Genomic DNA, 18,996 nt, shown 5'->3' with positions numbered 1-18,996 from the left:
ACTTGGACATTTGATGTAAATGACAGATCATAGTTGACATTTAGCTTTAGCAACAAAATGGTGTAGCACTTTGTTGGGTTTGCCATGTCTTCATCAGCTGGGTAAGAGAAACCAACTGGTCTTTTGTTGCGAACATTTTCCCATTGTTGGGTGAGCAGAGATCATTCCAATCAGATAGTGACTTGAACCATTGTAACATTTCCATGGGAGAAGTCTAGATTAGCAGAGATTCCCTCGGTCTAGGGAATGGTGTATTTAAATTTAAAGTTTATTTAGACCTGGGCCAAACTATGGAAGACAACTAGATATGTTTTATTTTTTATTTTTTAATGTATTCTCTGCTAGATACCCTTACACTTCAACTAGATAGGGTTTAAATAAATAAGACAACTAGATATGTTTCATTTTTTATTTTTGCAGTTTGAATTCTTCCACATCATACAATACTATATTATGTTTTATAGTACTTTGTAATTATTAAATATGGGATCCTTTCGAGCTATAATTTTACTTAAGAATTGAGGAAGTGACATATTATTATTGATCCAATCAAATATTAGTTTATGTATTTTAATTTAGTAAGTAAGAAAAAAAGAGATGGGCAAATCATTTCCTCACCCCTTTGACTATATTATCAAGCCTGGGGATTACATGCCAAATATAGAGGACTCATACATCATCTTCTTTTAATTGAGTCAACTGTCATTGTGCCTCAAGAATTGTCATTCCATTAAGGACGGACCACCATAAGATAAACTAGCCTCAAGATCCAAGGTATACATAACCCCAATCACTACACCAAACAACATGTTGAATTTAATAAGTATTATGTACCATCTTTTATCAATTATGATGTGCTCTCGTGTGGTGGTGTTGAATATTGCTATTTGACACTGCTGAATATACTACACGAGTAGCTCCTCACAGTTAATTAGTGAAGATCCCGTACTGGATTATATGTAAATTTCGTGTGCTATTAGCATTTCACTTAATTAAATATGACTTTTGTAGTGTTTGTATTTTTTAAGATTCTTTCTTTATAATATTATTTTTAGATTCTTTACGTAACTTTTCTGACTTATCCCTATCGCTACATACTGAATTTTGTATTTTATATCATTCACTCGTTCACTGCTCCTCTTCATTTCTCCGGCCATGGAAGCCAGAATCTTTTTCCGCTTTCTCTTCCTTTCTCTCACCTTTGGAATACTATTCTTACTCCTCACCTGGCTCACCTTCCCTCACGCGCCTCCCTCCCCGCCGGAGCTTCTCGACTGTCCCAGGAACTCCCCCTGGTGCATTTCCAAGAACCGCTTCCAGCATCAGCTCAAGCAACCAAACACCCCAGAACCCACGCGCCTCCGGGACCACGGTCGCGACACCCCACGCCACCCGCTCGACCCTCTAACCGTCCAAGAGATTAGTAAGGTTCGAACCCTCCTTTCCTCCCACGACCTCTTCCGCGCGTCGCTTTACACGCTCCACACCGTCGAGCTTGATGAACCGGAGAAGTCTCTCGTCCTCGGATGGAAGAAGGGCGACCCACTTCCGCCACGGAAGGCCTCCGTCGTCGCACGTGTGAGAGGAGCCTCGCACGTGCTGACCGTCGACCTGAGTACCAACGAGGTGACCGTACAAAAAACCGGTCAGCATTCCGGTTACCCGACGATGACGATAGAGGATATGACTACGGCCACGGTGGTCCCACTACAGAGCGCCGTGTTCAACCGTACGATCGTTGATCGGGGAGTTGATCTGACGGATCTGGCGTGCTTGCCGATCTCACTGGGATGGTTCGGTAAGGCCGAGGAAGGGAGGAGGATGATTAAGGTACAGTGCTATTCTATGAAAGATACGGTGAACTTCTATATGAGACCAATAGAAGGGTTGACCATAACCGTTGACCTAGACACCAAACAAGTGGTGGAAATATCCGATAAGGGCAAGACCATACCTATACCAAAGGCCACCAATACGGATTATCGGTTTTCAACCATGGAGCATAACAGGGTCATAAACTTACTGAACCCGATATCCATCGAGCAACCGAAAGGTCCGAGTTTTGTGATAGAAGATGATCACTTAGTCAAATGGGCGAATTGGGAATTTCACCTCAAACCCGATGCAAGAGCGGGTGTGATAATATCTCGGGCCAGGATGCGAGACCCGGATACGGGTGAGCTGAGGAATGTGATGTACAAAGGGTTAGCTTCGGAGCTATTTGTTCCCTACATGGACCCGACTGATGCATGGTATTTTAAGACTTACATGGATGCGGGCGAGTATGGGTTTGGGTTGCAAGCCATGCCGCTCGACCCACTTAACGATTGTCCCCGGAATGCTTACTACATGGACGGTGTTTTTGCCGCCGCTGATGGCACCCCCTACGTGAGGTCTAACATGGTTTGTGTGTTCGAGAGCTACGCCGGCGATATTGCGTGGCGGCACGCCGAAAGTCCTATTACGGGGATGGATGTAAGGATCCATGATCCATCGGGTCATGCAATAATACCACGCATTTTGTTTATTTTTGTCTCATGCTTTTATTATCTTATGACTCTGACTAGAGTCTATATCTACACAAAACTTTATGTTATCGAAATTGTGATCAAAATTGTCGTTTTGTTTATTGGTTTTCGTTTTGTTTGGCAGATTAGGGAAGTAAGGCCGAAGGTGACACTTGTGGTGAGAATGGCAGCATCGGTTGCAAACTATGACTATATTGTAGATTGGGAGTTTCAAACCGATGGATTAATCCGAATTAAGGTGAGCTAGCCAGTAAAGATTATTAAGTTATGTATTATAAATATATCTGTTTCAATTATTACACTTTAATACCATACTACATAAATTAAAATGTGAAATACAAATTAGTAATTTTTATATCATTTAGTTTATATTTTAAATAAAAAAATAATTTAATTTCCGTAATGATTGATAGCATAACAATAATATATTAAATATTAAAAAAATAATCAAATTCATATATTCCAATCTAATTATTAAAGTTTATTGAAAAAATACTCCGTACATAATTTGTTTCTAAAAAAATGTGTATCATTAATCACTCTTTAAAATCATACCATTTAAATTAATATTTGAAACAAAAAGTATATTATTTGTCGTAATGATTAATAAAAGTATATTAGATATTAAATATAAATATTTATTATTGTGATAATTGTGATATAATTCAATTTCTATTTGTTATCAAATTGAGAACAATTTTTTTAGTATAAATTTGTACTAAATTTTAAAACTATATCGGAAGATATTTGTTTTGTTAAATTATTAAAATATAGAATTAGGACACTACTTTACAATTATAAAGTATGGAGTGGAATCATTTTTGTTTATTAATTGTTTACTCAAAATATCTTAATGTCACGATAGTATTCATTGTTTTAACGCCATATATATGCTGCCCTAATGCCAATATTGCCAAACAATTGACAGGTTGGGCTTAGTGGTATATTGATGGTGAAAGGCACCCAATATGAGAACACTGATCAAATCTCTAATCAAGATGATCTCTACGGGACACTATTGTCTGAAAATGTCATTGGTGTCATTCATGATCATTACATCACCTTTTATCTTGATATGGACGTGGACGGCTCTGATAATTCCTTTGCCAAAGTGCATATTCAAAGAGGGAAAACCTCACAAGAAAGCAGTTCACCAAGGAAAAGTTACTTGAAAGCTACTAAAATAGTGGCAAAAACCGAAAAAGAGGCACAAATTAAGCTAAAACTCTATGACCCTTGTGAGTTCCACGTGTTCAATCCGACGAAGAAAACTCGGGTTGGAAACCCGGTCGGGTACAAAGTTGTACCCGGCGGCACTGCTGCTAGCCTTCTTGACCTTGACGACCCTCCGCAAAAGAGAGGCGCTTTCACAAATAACCAAATTTGGGTTACTCCTTATAACCGAAGTGAGCTCTGGGCTGGTGGCTTATTTGTTTACCAAAGTCATGGTGAAGATACTCTTGCTGTGTGGTCTGAGAGGTAATAATTATTTAAAACACTTCTTCTTTTGGCATATTTCTAACTAATCATGCTAAAATTGTGGTTTTTTGTGTCATACTAGCTCCACTCCAAATAATTCAAAATATAGTAACTAATATACATTGATTTTTATATACAAATATTATATATATATATATATATATATGAGAATTCTTGTATAGAACTTCATTTTAAGCCTTATTGGTGAGACTCTCAGTGTTCTCGACCCGTGAATAGTTTTCGGCGCAATTTTTTTTATAACTGTGTATATTGTAGCTATTTAGAGTATTCTGCAAATTTCATAAAATTCTGAGTATTTTACAGTACCGAAAACTAAGTTCAAACATGTTGTTGCATGCGTGACTAATTTTTTTCATGCGTGTGGAAATCAACATGTTTGATCCTAGTTTTCAGTACTGTAAACTATTTGGAATTTTCTGAAAATTTGCAGATGCTCTAAATAGCTATAATATACACGGTCATAAAAAAAATCGCGCCGAAAACTGTTCACAGGTCGAGAAATACTGAGAGCCCCACCAATAAGGCTTAAAGTGAAGCCCCGATAGAAGAATTGTCCTATATATAAATCTTACTAATTTATAGCTATACATATTAATTTGTAGCCACAAACAATTTTTTTTGTTATTACTAAAAGTGACATTTAGACAAAAAAAAAAGTTATATTGTGACTACAAAATTATCACTAAATAACTTTTTCTTTTTCAATGAAAAATATACACATTAATGGGATGTATGTGTTTTAAACTACTCATATTTTTTCAATGTGGGAACAAATCTATTTTTAAAAAAAAAAAATCTATATTAAAAATGTCAGTAACTAACATTACTATTACTAAGCATATCAAAATTTGCTAATTTCTATTGTTTCATATTTTGGTCCGAACATAATGACTAATTTATGTCATTCTACAAAATCTAGCTTATTTTAGCACCACCATTTAATTAATTGGCACAAATCTATTTTGATTTTACTAGGAAAAAGTGATCTTAATGCTTGCACTCCTATGACATGTTTTACTAGTACTCCCTCAGAGAGAATAGAATGAGTCGCCCTAGCCCTAGTCTTACTCTTAGTAAGAATTGCTCTTAGTAAGAATTGCTCTGTAGGATAGTAGGGCGAATGAATCGCATTAGTGCGATTTGGCTAGCAAACAGATTTCATTACTTGATGGCTGACTAGCTGGGACCCATAATACAAATCATGACTAGGACCCATAATACTAAAGTCGGTTTAATGAGTGAGGTATGAAGAAGATCCCTAGTGAGCGATTGCCCCCATCAAGATCTTTGCTTAATTAATTGTTTGGAATCTTCACAAAGATGAATTTGACCCACTAATTATCAATACTAATCAATCATTATACTAATTAGTCAATTTTGTTATTGGAGACGTTTACATATAAATGAATTTAAATACATAATAAAAAAAACTTGTTTGTAGTTTAATAAAATAATAATGCATGGCTTATATAAAGAGATGACATGTTGACAAGTAGTGGGTAAGTGGACATAATTGGACTTTATTTTTCAACTATATGAGTTGCATCATTTCATTGATTATTATCAAAACTTTAATTAATTATTTTGGCCTCTAATAAAACATGTCATTTTCTCTAATTCATGATATAATTTTAAGTCATAACATGCACATATATACCATTATAAATCATCACACCATATAATAATAATAATAATAATAATAATTAGAGAAATGGCTGAAATTGATATATTTTTTTAAGTAATTTTGTACTCGTCTATTTTTGGTAATAATGTGTTTGTGTTTGTAATTGAATTTTATTGCAGGGATAGGGATATTGAAAATAAAGACATAGTGGTTTGGTACACTTTGGGATTTCACCACGTGCCATGTCAAGAGGACTATCCTATAATGCCTACAGTCTCATCTAGCTTTGATCTTAAGCCTGTTAATTTCTTTGAGAGCAACCCAATTCTTCGAGTCCCTCCCAACGTTGAGAATGATCTACCATTCTGTAAATCGCCTTATTAGTTAATTAATCTCTACATCTCTACTTGTTGTGTCTTTATAGGATGAATAGATTAATATATATCATCCTTATTCCACTGTAATACCTTTTTATTTTTTTAAAAAAAAACAAATTATATATGATCATCGATCTAGTTAGTTTTTAACATGACTAATTTGTTAAATAATACTTAATTAATTTTAAATAAATATTTGAATTAAAATCTAGTTAAATTAATTAATAGTGAACAACATATATGTATATATATAAACCATATAAGAAACTGTTAAGAGTTCAAAATAGTTTATTCATAATGCAAAATATACATTCGTCCAACACAGTAGAATCTAAATAAGGCACATCACTATGAGAACTTGAATATCAAACCCGGAACATGTTTCTATATATTGTTCATTGCTAATTCAAAGAGGAGATGAACAAGAATAGAAAACACCTTAGCTTTTGGAGACCACTACTAATCATTGGCGGACCACGAATTTTCGTACACCAAAAATGAAAATTTAAGAATCTTTTGTATTAAATGTACAAAATATAATACACTAAATGAGAAATTGATAAAAATGATATTTTTTTTTAAGTGATTTTACATTTTGTCTACTTTTGACTAGAGTACAAAATAGCTTAAAAAAAATATATGACATTTTGCCAAAAGACCCTACAATAAACAATAAAGAATGATCAAATTATAAAAGCTACGTATAAAAATGAAATAAAAAAATTCATTAGGAGCATAGTAGTAATTTTCTACAAAGGGACTAAACTATAAAATAAAATGTAATTTTGGGCCGCAGCCCCCTAGCTTGTCATAAGCTAGCTAGGTGCACTTATTATTGATTATCAATATTTCTAATTGGACCGGTAACATATTAGAAAGGACAAAAAAAAATTTCCCTCTTAACTATGGCACTTAAGACTTTTACCCCCTAAATTTTGTTGCTCGGCAAAAATATTTCCAAACATCGCTATATATTTGCTCATTTCATCTAAAATAGTAATAGTATGTTGATGTGATAATTAAAAAATATTTTTTTATTAATTTGTTGATTTTAAATTAAAAATAAATAAATAAAAATCATTTAAAAAAAACTTAATAACAAATTATTTTTAAAATTTATTAAATTATATAAAATCAAATAAATAAAAAATTAATAAACATAATTTTTTTAATCCAAATATAATTTTAAAAATAACTAAAATCAATATTTTTAAACTAAATTAAAATCTTTAAAGTAAATTAAATTAAAAACTCAACTAAATCTTTATTTCAAATGTAGATAATCAAACACATTTAGAAAACAATCAAGGAAAAAATTAAATTTTTTTAATTTCATTTATTTCAAAGTATAATTTAGTTTAAAAATATTGAGTTTAGTTTTTTTAAAACTATATTTGAATTAAAAATTATTTATGCTTACTGATTTTTTATTTATTAGATTTTATATAAATTAAATAATTTCAAAAGATTAGTTTTTATTTTAATTTTAGAATGGTTTTTTTTTATTTTTTTTAATTGAAAATCAATTAATCATTAAATTTTTTTTAATATTTTTTAACTGCCACGTCAGTAAACTATTACTATTTTGGTCGGAATAGGCAAAAGTCTACAAATGTTATAGTTCAGCGAGTATTTTTGCCAAGCAAAAAAATGCAAGGGGCAAAAGTCTACAAGTATTATAGTTCGGGGGACAAAATTTTTTTTCCTATTAGAAATACATACTTAATAGTTGTTGATGCCGTTTTTTCGTCAACTTAAATAGTAGAGCAGTTAAACAATAAAATATTGGTGCAAATGAATAAAGAGGAAAACCAGAGGATTTTTACGTGGTTCAACAGGTAACTTTGCCTAGTCCACGAGTCTCTGTTATTAAGACTTGGGAGTTTTCTGGAAACTTTTCAGAGAAGAGTTGCCCAGAGTTTTCTCTCAAGAAATTAAAAATCGGTCCCTTACAAATGGTTTTTTCTTCTCTATTTATAGAGAAGGTTGCAGAATTCATTCCCACATATTTCGGGAAGATATTCTGTAAATCAATTAATATAATGCTATTTAATGCATTATTTCCTACATACACGGAAACGTTCCATGAAGATCGGAAACGGATAACCGATTAAATGATATCCCTGAAATATTGGGATTGTACAATAATAAACATGTTCACACGTAACTGATTATCCCAGATGATTCATCAAATCTTCGAGATCAGTCATTGGCATCGAGTTTGTTGAGACCATGAGTCATTCACGAGCTCGCCACCCAGCTTCGCTTATGCTCGGAACAAGTAAATGCAGACGATGTTGTCACATTCGAGTGCTTGCACTTCCCGAGCTCGAACCATCTTGCTTGAAGGCAATCAGTGAAAAATATATTCAAGTGGCGTACCATGCCATTGCGAGATCAGGGAATATTCAAGGCTACACATCCTCGAGGTCGTTGTTTACTTCAAAGAGGTTCGACTGTTGGACCATATGATTACCGCGTATATTTCGAGCTCACACCTGACGAGCCCAATTTTTCGGGGTCATAAGTTCTTATCTCGAAATCTGGGTGTAACATTTTGCCCCCTCAAAAGTATCAGTTCGAATCCCGTGAGAAGGAAAATTTTGAACTTCCCTTCTTGGAAACTGTACCATCAATTATACTCGAGTGTGGACACGCGTCAGGCAGGTATAGGATGATCAGAGTACTTGAGCATGTTTGCACCATGCCCATGTCTTCTCATCTGCCACCTTTTTGCCGCCATTGCCACGCCTGTACCCGTTCGTTTGACCAAACACCAAAATTGTCCAACGGTCCAGATTGATTCGTCGTTTGACATTCTTTTGTGGCCTATAAATATGCCCATTGTCTCATTCATTTCAATTTTATGCTTTCGAGTTTTCAGAGAAAAGAGAAGAACAAAAAGCCAGAACTCAAAACTCGTTCTGCTCTTGCACGTTCTCCAAGCCAAGGAAACAAAACACTACTGGCCTGTTCGACTCCATGAAATCGTTCTTACAACCAATCCTTCGGTCCTCGATTTCTCTGCACCCACCAGCCACACTGTGTAAGTATTTGTTCCTGTTCTCATATGTTCATGTACATTATATTTTTCCATGCATGTTTATGTTGTAGTAGCACTTTGGACACCAGTTTTAGTACCAGAAAGCTTTAGTCAATGTCGTGTAGTTTTTAGGCTCATCTGATGTTACAGATTTCCAAACCCAGATTTTACATAAATGATGCAAATATGGATTTTACTGGGTTATCTTGATTTTGAATATCATATCGTGTAGACCAAGAAATGGGGTATAGGATTAGGGTTTTTAAATTGCATGTTTCCCCAAAATATCATTTTTTGAGTAACCGCCAACTTTTTCCCTGAAAATCCGGGATCTTTAAAAAATAAATCCGCTTTCCCCCCTTCGCGTCAAATACACGCTCGGGGCTTGATTCTTTTAATAGCTCAGGCTTCTTCCGAACCTGATCTCGCTCCTTTGATCGAGCTTATTTGATGGTCTCGAGCATTCGAGCTCAGACCGAATTGATTTTTATCCTTAATCTCTTGTTCGTCTAGCCCTCACCCTTTTTCTTTCTTGCTAGATGTCGCAAAATTTGGAAAAGCGGTGGGGGTCAATACTTGCAATTCCTTATTCACCGAAAACTTCGAGCCCAGAGTCACCTTTTACTCGGAACCAGCGGCTGATTCGGGAGCATAAATTGAAGTGTGAGCAAGAGAACACCTGAGCTCACTTTTGATGCCAAATCGACGAGGTCAAAGAGAGAAAGAGGAAAAAAAATAGGGTCGCAATCTATCCAGACCCGGACCCTGAGCCCAGACCAATTCCTCTCAACCCTACTCTTAAAGTGACAGTCGCATTCAAACCGAGTGATCTCAAATTTTCATTGATGGAAGAATCATCAAATCCCCCATCCACCTTGCAGCCAAGCGCCCTTCTCACCTCGAGGGTAGAGTTTTTTGAGGCCGAGCATTATTGGAGCTCGGTCTCCTCATTGGGACAGATAACCAACATCCTAGCTCGCCATGGCCTAGGATTATCAGGCTCGCTAAGGTGTCGAGCTCCGACCTCCACCGAGCATAGCTGCCGTGCCCCGGGAGATGGCAATCCCGACAATAAGCTAAAGTTCGCGGCTTGGAGCCACAAGCATATGAGGGTAGGGTCCTTATTGCCCTTGAAGTCCTTTTTTAAGGACTTTCTGGATTTTTTTGGGCTCACGCCCTTCCAACTCCAGACCAACTCATACAGGGTCTTGTCAGCCTTAAGGTCGCTTTACCACGAGCTAAAGTGGGAAGGACCTTCACCAAAAGAGATTTTGTATCTCTTTTGCTTGAAAAACAACCCCTCCCGAGCATGGGGAGGAGATGGTTTCTACTACCTCTCGAGCTATCCCAGGTCGAAGAAGATTTTCAAGGACTTGTCGAACCATCCTCCCTACTTTAAACTGGCGTTCTTTTGGACGGACGGCCTGGCTCCCTCCAGATATTATTCATTTAGACAAATCCGTACGTATACAATCCTTTTCCTCTCATGCTCAATTTTTTTTTAAGCTCGAACCACTCACAATATATTCAATTCTTCAGCCAACTATCACCGCCTTACTCCCACGGACGAGATGAAGGAGTACAAGGAAACTTTGCTTCAACTCCCTTATGGTAGGCGCTCCTTATCTTATCTTCTTCATGAGGATAATCTTCGTGCCTCTGGTCTCCTGGAGAAGGATCAATCCACAGACATCCAGGCCTACAAGAAGTACACCAAGTGGGAGTTTGTGCCTCTTCAACTGGTAGCCTTCCCTCGAGGTAAAACTTTAAGGCACGTTCCCCAGTTCGCCATCGCAGGAGTCCCGGCTCGGGGAACGATGCTAATGATGAGGCATTGAGCTTGAGCGACAGAGGTAAAGTCATTCTCAACTCGGCCTTGTGGTCTCCTTCCCTACTTAAGCATAAACCCGACACCCTGATCTTGTGCCCAGATGATAGGGACAATTTTTATGTATGGTCTTGGGTAGACGATAGGGTCCATAGGTTCGGTAGTTGGCTAGGGAAGTACGACACAATGTATAGTCTGAATGAAGTTTGGGATGGAATAACTGACCAATACGGGATGAATGACTATAGGGACCTTTCAAGGTTGACTTACACATATAGGGAAGGGACTCCCTCTGCCTCTTCCGAAAATGGGGGAATTACGTGGTCGCCGAACACGAGCTCGGGGGAGAGTTCCAGTTGGGTTCCTCGTCACTTATCCTTTATTCCTTGACTGTCTGAATTATGCTAACTTTTGCGTCTTAATTTTTTTTTATAATGTAATTTGATTGTGTTGGCACCATGGAATCTGACCTCGAGAACGTACTTGCCAGTGGTGAGGGGGGCAAGAAGAGTAAGCTCCCGAGAGCCTCGCAAAAGTCTGACCGGCCTGCTAAGGTCCCTAAGAGGATTGAGAAGACTCCTCCTCCCCCAACTCCCGTTGTTACGAGCCCGACCGCGGATCCTACGTCCCAGGTCGACGCTTCCACCACAGGTGCTCCTCCTTTGCCTCGTGCCATCAAGATCCTTCCAACGCTCGGCCCACCTTTGAAGAAACCAACGACCTCCAAAGGGCGCCTATTGTCAATTTCTACTCATGTTGATGAGTATGTCGTCAACAACACTGCCGGGACTCATGGAGCCACACTTGGCTCGAACGTCCTTTCTTGGGTAGGCCAAAGCATCAGTAGTCTTGAGGCTCCCTAGTGGCAGTTTTTGGTCAATGCTCGGGACTGCAATGTCCTTTATGACAAGAGTGTCGAGCTCGGCGCTGCGGTAACCTCTCTCACCTTATTACTTGTTGTAATTGTGCTTAGTGTATGTTCTAACTTGATTTTTTGTGTGTGTTAGTCTCTTAATGTAGTTGCTCAGCAAAATTACAAGCTGAACAACGAGGTCCACTCGAGCATGTCCTATGCCCAGGAGTCGAAGAATCTTCAACTCAAGCTTGTTGACAAGTTTAAGGCTGCGAAATCAAAGTTGGAGGCTGAGGTCGAGTAGATGAAGGTTAGGGTTAAGGAGCTTGAGAAGCAGAATGCCAAGCTCAAGAAGCTTGAGAGGATCAATGCCAAGGTTGGGGAGGAGAGAAAGGCCACCTTCGAGATAATGGAGGGCGAAAAGGCTCGTCTTCTCGAAGAGTTCAAGGAGAGGAAGGATCGGGCGGTTGACATGACCATGTACAGGATCTGGGCCAGCAAGGCCAATCTCAACACCAGCTTCCGAGGCTCTTTTTAGGAAGAGCTTGTGGCCAAATGGAAAGCTCGGCTTGATGCGGAGGGGGATGCCTGGGAGGATGCTGAGAAGGCTAAGGAGGGCGCTCTTTCCTCCTAAATCTTGATCCTGGGCTCCGTCCCTTTTAGGATTTTGTAATAGTTTTTATCTTTTGCAAGATATTCCAGCCTCAATCTTGACTTAACTTGAAGTGGGTTTATTTATATCCCATCCGTGTCGATCAATTTTAGTTGGTTTGTTCCAAACCTATTTAGGTCGTGTTTGGTTCGTAATCCATACACTTATATATTTACGATCTAGTTATATCTAGATCGTACTGGTTCGCGTACCTAGTCATATTCAGACACTTTATTTTATATAATTTGGTTATGTCAAAATTTTAGCTCGCGTATCTGGTTTTATCCAAACACTTTGTTTGTATATATATTTGGTTATATCCAAATTTTAGCTCGCGTATTTGGTTATATCCAAACACTTTGTATATAATTTGGTTATATCCAAATTTTAGCTTGCGTATTTGGTTATGTCCAAACATTTTTATATAATTTGTTTATATCCAAATTTCAGCTCGCGTATTTGGTTATATCTAAACACTTTTCTTTTAATAATCTAGTTAACGGTCTAGACATTTGCTTTGTTTTCGTGTATGCTATTTTTGAGTTATTTATTTTTTCAAACTTATGATATGCATATCACTGATGCCCCCTTAATATCCTATGAGTGCGACCATATGTTATTAAATTAAGAGAGTTTGCAAAAAATATAACATATTTACACGAAAATGACTTTATTCAATATCGAAAAATTTATTATCATAAGCTTTTGTAAAGATAAACAAGCACGGTTACAAGTGACATCATTCCTACACTATTGATAGTAAGGTCGTAGATGTTCGCCATTCCACACTCGTGGTATCAATTCCCCGTTTAATCTTGCCAATTTGTAGACACCAGGTCGGATAACTGATTCGATTTGATAAGGCCCTTCCAAATTAGGCCCAAGCATGCTAGCGGTTGGGTCCCGCGTAGCTAGGAACACACGCCTTAGTACCAAGTATCCCAATCCAAATTTTCTGCCCCGAACCTTTTTATTGAAATATCGGGTAACTCGCTGCTGATATGCTGCATTTTTTAGTTGAGCCTCGTCCCGTCTTTCTTCGATCAGGTCTAGACTTACTTTGAGATGGGATTGGTTCGAGGCTTGGTCATAAGCATGGCTACGAATAGTGGGTATTTCGATCTCGATTGATAGCATAGCCTCGCATCCATATGCCAGAGAAAAAGGGGTATGTCCTGTTGAAGTGCGAGCTGTGGTCAGATATGCCCACAAGACTTGGGACAACTCCTCGGGCCATTTTCCCTTAGCTTCTTCCAAATTCTTCTTCATAGAAATCTTCAGAGTTTTATTCACAGCTTCGACTTGGCCATTTTCTTTGGGATGGGCCACAGAGGAGAAGCTCTTTATTATCCAATTTTTCTCATGAAAATTGGTACACAGTTCACTGTCGAACTGAGTACCGTTATCTGATACTATCTTCCTTGGCATTCCATATCGACAGATTATATTTTTTACCACAAAGTCCAAGACTTTCATTGAGGTAATTTGTTAAATGGTTTATTTGGGGTTTTAAAATTACTTTGGGGTTTAGATATGCATTGGGGTTTAATTGGTTCCGGGAAGTTGTTTTGGATTGGTTAGTATTAAAGGATGTTTCATATGTGTTATGACTAGATTTTTGGAGAGGCTCGGGATAAAGGACAATGCTCGTGACTTTGGTGCATTGTAAAGCTCGGGATACAGGTAAGAAAACTGTAGCACCCGTAGAGCAGGGCATGGGCCCATAGTGTTGTTGCAGGGCACGAACCTAGATTGTATTACTTGTTAGGGTGTATCCTTGATTGAATTGTTATATGCTTGAATGCTATTTAAGTATGCTATATGTGGTTATAGTAGAATGAACGACAGAGGAGCCGGGAATGGCAAGGAGCCGAGAACGGCGAGGGGCCGAGAAAAGCGAAGGCCGATAACGGCAGTGGTGCCAGGAATAACACTTGGCACATGGAGTGCTTATAGTTAGGGTGAGACCCCAATGGATACATGGGATATCCTTACGGTGAGAACCGAGATCCCGGGCTTTGGTAACGCTTCCGGGACGACATGATTGTACTTGTTTAGTCTGATGGACTATCTGTTTTATCTGTGGATTGTCTAATATGTTGATTATATAATATGCATATGTTATGTGCTGTGTGAGTTTTCTTGCTGGGCTTCGGCTCACGGGTGCTCTGTGTTGCAGGTAAGGGCAAGGATAAAGTCAACCAGCCATGAGTACGGAGAGCGTGGGGCGGTGCGTACATGTTTGGCCTGCCCGACTGCTTAGGTTGGGGGCATTTTGAGAAATGGCTGCATTAAACTGTGTTTTTGATAGTTGGTTATCTGTAAACCTATTTTGAGTTGTAAATATTTTATAAACCTTATTTTGGGATCCCAAATGTTAGACTCTTGGAATTTTCAATGAAATAGAGTACTTTTAAAGATTACAGCCTTGAATTTTTGTTTAATCACACTATTGTTCTAAAAACATCATTTAGCGAGTTAATTGCACATTTTAAACTCACTTAGTAACGACTCTAAGGTAGTAGGGCGCTACAACTTGGTATCAGAGCGAGCCAAGGTTTATTGGTTCTAGAGATTGACAGGACATGTACGCTCGCTGCCATTGAAAAGCTCGACTCAGGGTTGATTGGTATGGTTGATTACTATGATTAAATATGTGTTTGAATGCCCTGTTTTCCTACTTAGTTATAGAGAGCATGATAAATGAAATAACATATGTATGATGCCAGGGCAAGGCCCGATGTGTGTTATATGCTATTGGTATGTTATCTGGATTGTTGATCTTGGTTGGTTGTTGAGATTGAGAGGTGGAATTGGATCTTGTTATCATGCCTGATGAGTGGTGTCACTGATTGCAGGAATATAGTTGTAATGCCTCGGCAATCATATAGACTCTGCGGCAGTCGGGCCGAGGATGACAATCAGGGTTAGGACCCTCCACCTGCCCCACAGAATTGGCAGCGGATATTAGCCGAAATGGAGGCTAGATTGCAGAGAACAGAGGAAGAACTTCGTCAGATGAGGCAACAGGCCCCTTCACAGGTCATAGGGTTATCAATTCAGCAGAATGTAGCGCCAGTGCCGGTTCAGCCTGTGGTTGAGAACAGGTGGGAACCCCTGTACAAAAGATTCAGAAAGCAACAACCTCCTACCTTTGAGGGTGGATCAAACCCACTAAGGGCTGAGTAGTGGATGAATATGATTTCCTTGATCTTAGACTTTATGAGGGTCGAAGGAAATGAAAGGGTAGCTTGTGCTAGCTACATGCTTAGAGAAGATGCCCGCATCTGGTGGGATGTAGTGAGTCAGCGGAGGAATGTTACAGTCATGACTTGGGAGGAATTTAAGAGTATCTTTAATGAGAAATACTACAGTGTAGCAGTTCGAGCTGTGAAGGTTGAGGAGTTTATCAACCTGACTCAGAACAGGTTATCAGTTACCGAGTACGCCCTGAGATTTGATAGATTGGCGAAGTTTGCGCCAGACTTAGTGCCGACAGATGCGGCCAGGAGAGATGGATTCATACGGGGGTTGAATGTGATGATCGCCCGTGATGTGAATATTACTTTGAGTTCAGAGACTACTACCTATGCTCAAGCTGTGGATAAGGCCCTTACTGCAAAGAGGGCTGAGGGTCAGATATGGAAAGACAATGCTGGTAGGCGCGATGCCAGGAGGAAGGTGCCTCCTTTTGTTGGGTCTAGTTGGGGAAGTGGCCCCAGTGAGCAGAAAAGAAGGGTTCCATATTCATTTGCTCCTCCTAGTTCTGATAGGAGGGTACGAGGTTCTATTGGTGGCCGTCAAGGCGGAGGTGACAACTGGAGGAGTTTTCCAGTGTGTCCTTGGTGCAGACGACGACATCAGGGAGAGTGTCGGATTAGGGCATGTTTTATTTGTGGGAGTGCTAACCATCTGAAGAAAGATTGCCCACAAGCTATGAAAGAGGAGCCAAATCAGGGAGATAGTCTCGCTCCTGCCAGGGTATTCGCTTTGACTCAGACTGAGGCGGAGGCTAGTCCCTAAGTTGTGACAGGTCAGATCTCTAGCGCTGGTTCTTTGTATACTGCATTGATTGACTCAGGGGCTACCCACTCATTTGTATCTGCTACAGGTTTTCAGACTTTGCTACCAACAGGAGAACTGGTAGTCTCTAGGAGATGGGTTAGAGCATTACCAGTAGAGATAGATGGTAGGGAACTGTTTGTTGATCTGGTTGAATTAGACATGGATGATTTTGATATGATATTAGGGATGGACTGGTTAACGAGGTATGGAGCAACGATTGATTGCAAGCGGCGAATGGTGACTTTTGAACCAGAAGTTGAGGTACCTTTTGTGTTTGTGGGGACGGTGAATGGACCGCGAGTGCCTATGATCTTAGCACTGAAGGCTAGAGACCTGATGTAGGAAGGTTGCATAGGATTCCTAACGAGTGTTGTAGATACCTCTAGGGTGGTAACAGTGGGACCAAATGAAACCAGATTGGTATGTGAGTTTCCAGACTTATTTCCAGCAGACTTTCCAGGATTGCCGTCGCATCGGGAGATCGAGTTCGTCATAGAATTGACACCAGGAGCAGAGCCAGTGTCCAGGGAACCTTATAGAATGGTTCCGGCGGAGTTAAAAGAGTTGAAGATTCAGTTACAGGAGCTACTGGATTTGGGGTTCATTAGACCAAGTTTCTCACCATGGGGTGCTCCAGTGCTATTTGTTAAGAAGAAGGATGGGTCGCTTAGGATGTGCATTGACTACAGGGAGTTGAATAAGTTGACTATTAAGAATAAATATCCACTGCCTAGGATTGATGATTTATTTGATCAGTTACAGGGGAGTACGGTGTTTTCAAAGATCGATCTCCGGTCAGGTTATCATCAGTTAAGGATTAAAGAGGAGGACATACCAAAGACTGCTTTTCGGACAAGGTATGGGCACTATGAATTTCTGGTTATGTCCTTTGGATTAACCAATGCCCCAGCAGCTTTTATGGATATGATGAACATGATTTTCAAAGATTATCTAGATAAGTTTGTTATTGTATTCATCGATGACATCCTAGTGTACTCTCAGTCAAAGACAGAGCACGAGCATCATCTATGATTGGTTCTACAGCGATTGAGAGAGCATAAGTTATATGCTAAGTTCAGTAAGTGCGAGTTCTGCTTATCGCAAGTTACATTTCTGGGCCATATCATTAGTAAGGAGGCGATACTGGTTGACCCAAGTAAGATAGAGGCAGTGAGAGATTGGCCTAGACCGAGCAGTGTTCCTGAGGTCAGAAGTTTTCTCGGATTGGCGGGGTACTACCGGCGATTTGTAGAGGGGTTCTCCAGAATTGTTACTCCATTGACAGAGTTGACAAGAAAGAAAACCAAGCATGTGTGGAAAGAATGGTGTGAGAACAACTTCAAGGAATTGAAGCAGCGACTAATTACTGCACCAGTGTTGAGCCTGCTGACAGACAATGAGAAGTTTGTGGTTTACTATGACGCTTCCAGACAGGGTTCGGGATGTGTGTTGATGCAAGTTGGGAAGGTAATAGCTTATGCATCAAGGTAGTTAAAGGAGTACGAGCAGAGATATCCCACGCATGATCTGGAGTTAGCTGCAGTGGTATTCGCACTCAAGGTTTGGAGACATTACCTGTATGGTGAAGGTGCGAGATATGTACAGATCATAAAAGTTTAAAGTACTTCTTTACTCAGAAAAATTTGAACATGCGCCAAAGAAGGTGGCTGGAATTGCTCAAGGATTATGATTGTGATATCCTATACCATCCTGGGAAGGCTAATGTAGTGGCTGATGCATTGAACCGGAAAGGCCTAGGTCAGTTGTATAGTTCGAGATAGATATCTGATAGACTAGTTGAAGAGATGACCATAGCAGGTATAGAGTTTATGGTTGGTAGGTTAGCCAACATAACTCTTCAGTCTACGCTCCTTGAGAGGATTAAGGAAGCACAGGGAACAGATCCCCAGTTAGCTGAACGTAGAGAGAACGTCCTAGTTGGAACGATTAAGGGCTTCTCTATCTCAGAGATGGGCCTATTGAAGTACAAGGGATGGATTTGTGTACCGATTGATTCAGATATTAGGCGAGAGATTCTGGATGAGTCTCACACCACTCCCTATTCCCTACACCCAGGTACCACGAAGATGTACCAATATTTAAGGGTTTTATATTGGTGGGTAGGCATGAAGAGGGATGTGGTGGAATATGTGGCTAGGTGATTAACTTGCCAGCAGATCAAGGCTGAACATCAGAGGCCAGCAGGGTTGTTGCAGCCTCTAGGGATTCCTGAGTGGAAATGGGAGGATGTTACCATGGATTTTGTGGTAGGATTACCAAAGACCGTGGGTTTGCATGACTCGGTGTGAGTGATTGTGGACAGGTATACTAAGTCTGCCCACTTTTTGCCTGTGAGGACAACTTATACTGTGGAGCAGTGTGCTGAGCTATATGTGAAGGAAATTATTCGACTTCATGGGGCTCCGAGGTCGATAGTATCCGACAGGGACCCCACCTTCACCTCCAACTTTTGGGAGAGCTTGCAGAAGGCAATGGGCACATAGTTACGGTTTAGTACCGCTTATC

The 18,996-nt window shown here is 39.4% G+C and overlaps 1 protein-coding gene across 1 annotated transcript; it reads left to right on the top strand.

Annotated features, from left to right (window-relative positions):
- Positions 1-1,063: 1,063 nt before the first annotated feature.
- On the top strand, positions 1,064-6,159 carry LOC133778250 (amine oxidase [copper-containing] gamma 2-like). The gene is made up of 4 exons (XM_062218120.1): positions 1,064-2,475; positions 2,653-2,766; positions 3,457-4,007; positions 5,832-6,159. The coding sequence occupies exons 1-4, from the start codon at positions 1,156-1,158 to the stop codon at positions 6,034-6,036; spliced, it is 2,190 nt and encodes a 729-aa protein (XP_062074104.1). The 5' UTR covers positions 1,064-1,155; the 3' UTR covers positions 6,037-6,159.
- Positions 6,160-18,996: the final 12,837 nt, after the last annotated feature.

The sequence above is a fragment of the Humulus lupulus genome, chromosome 5 (assembly GCF_963169125.1).
Source record: "Humulus lupulus chromosome 5, drHumLupu1.1, whole genome shotgun sequence".
Taxonomy (NCBI): Eukaryota; Viridiplantae; Streptophyta; class Magnoliopsida; order Rosales; family Cannabaceae; genus Humulus; species Humulus lupulus.
The sequence above is the reverse complement of the archived record's forward strand: the minus strand, read 5'-3'. Positions and strand labels throughout refer to the sequence as shown.

Coding starts and splice junctions, on each gene's coding strand:
- LOC133778250 (XM_062218120.1), top strand. CDS start 1,156: ATGGAAGCCAGAATCTTTTTCCGCTTTCTCTTCCTTTCTCTCACCTTT. Junction 2,476..2,652: donor GTCCTATTACGGGGATGGAT/GTAAGGATCCAT, acceptor TTTGTTTGGCAG/ATTAGGGAAGTAAGGCCGAA. Junction 4,008..5,831: donor CTTGCTGTGTGGTCTGAGAG/GTAATAATTATT, acceptor ATTTTATTGCAG/GGATAGGGATATTGAAAATA.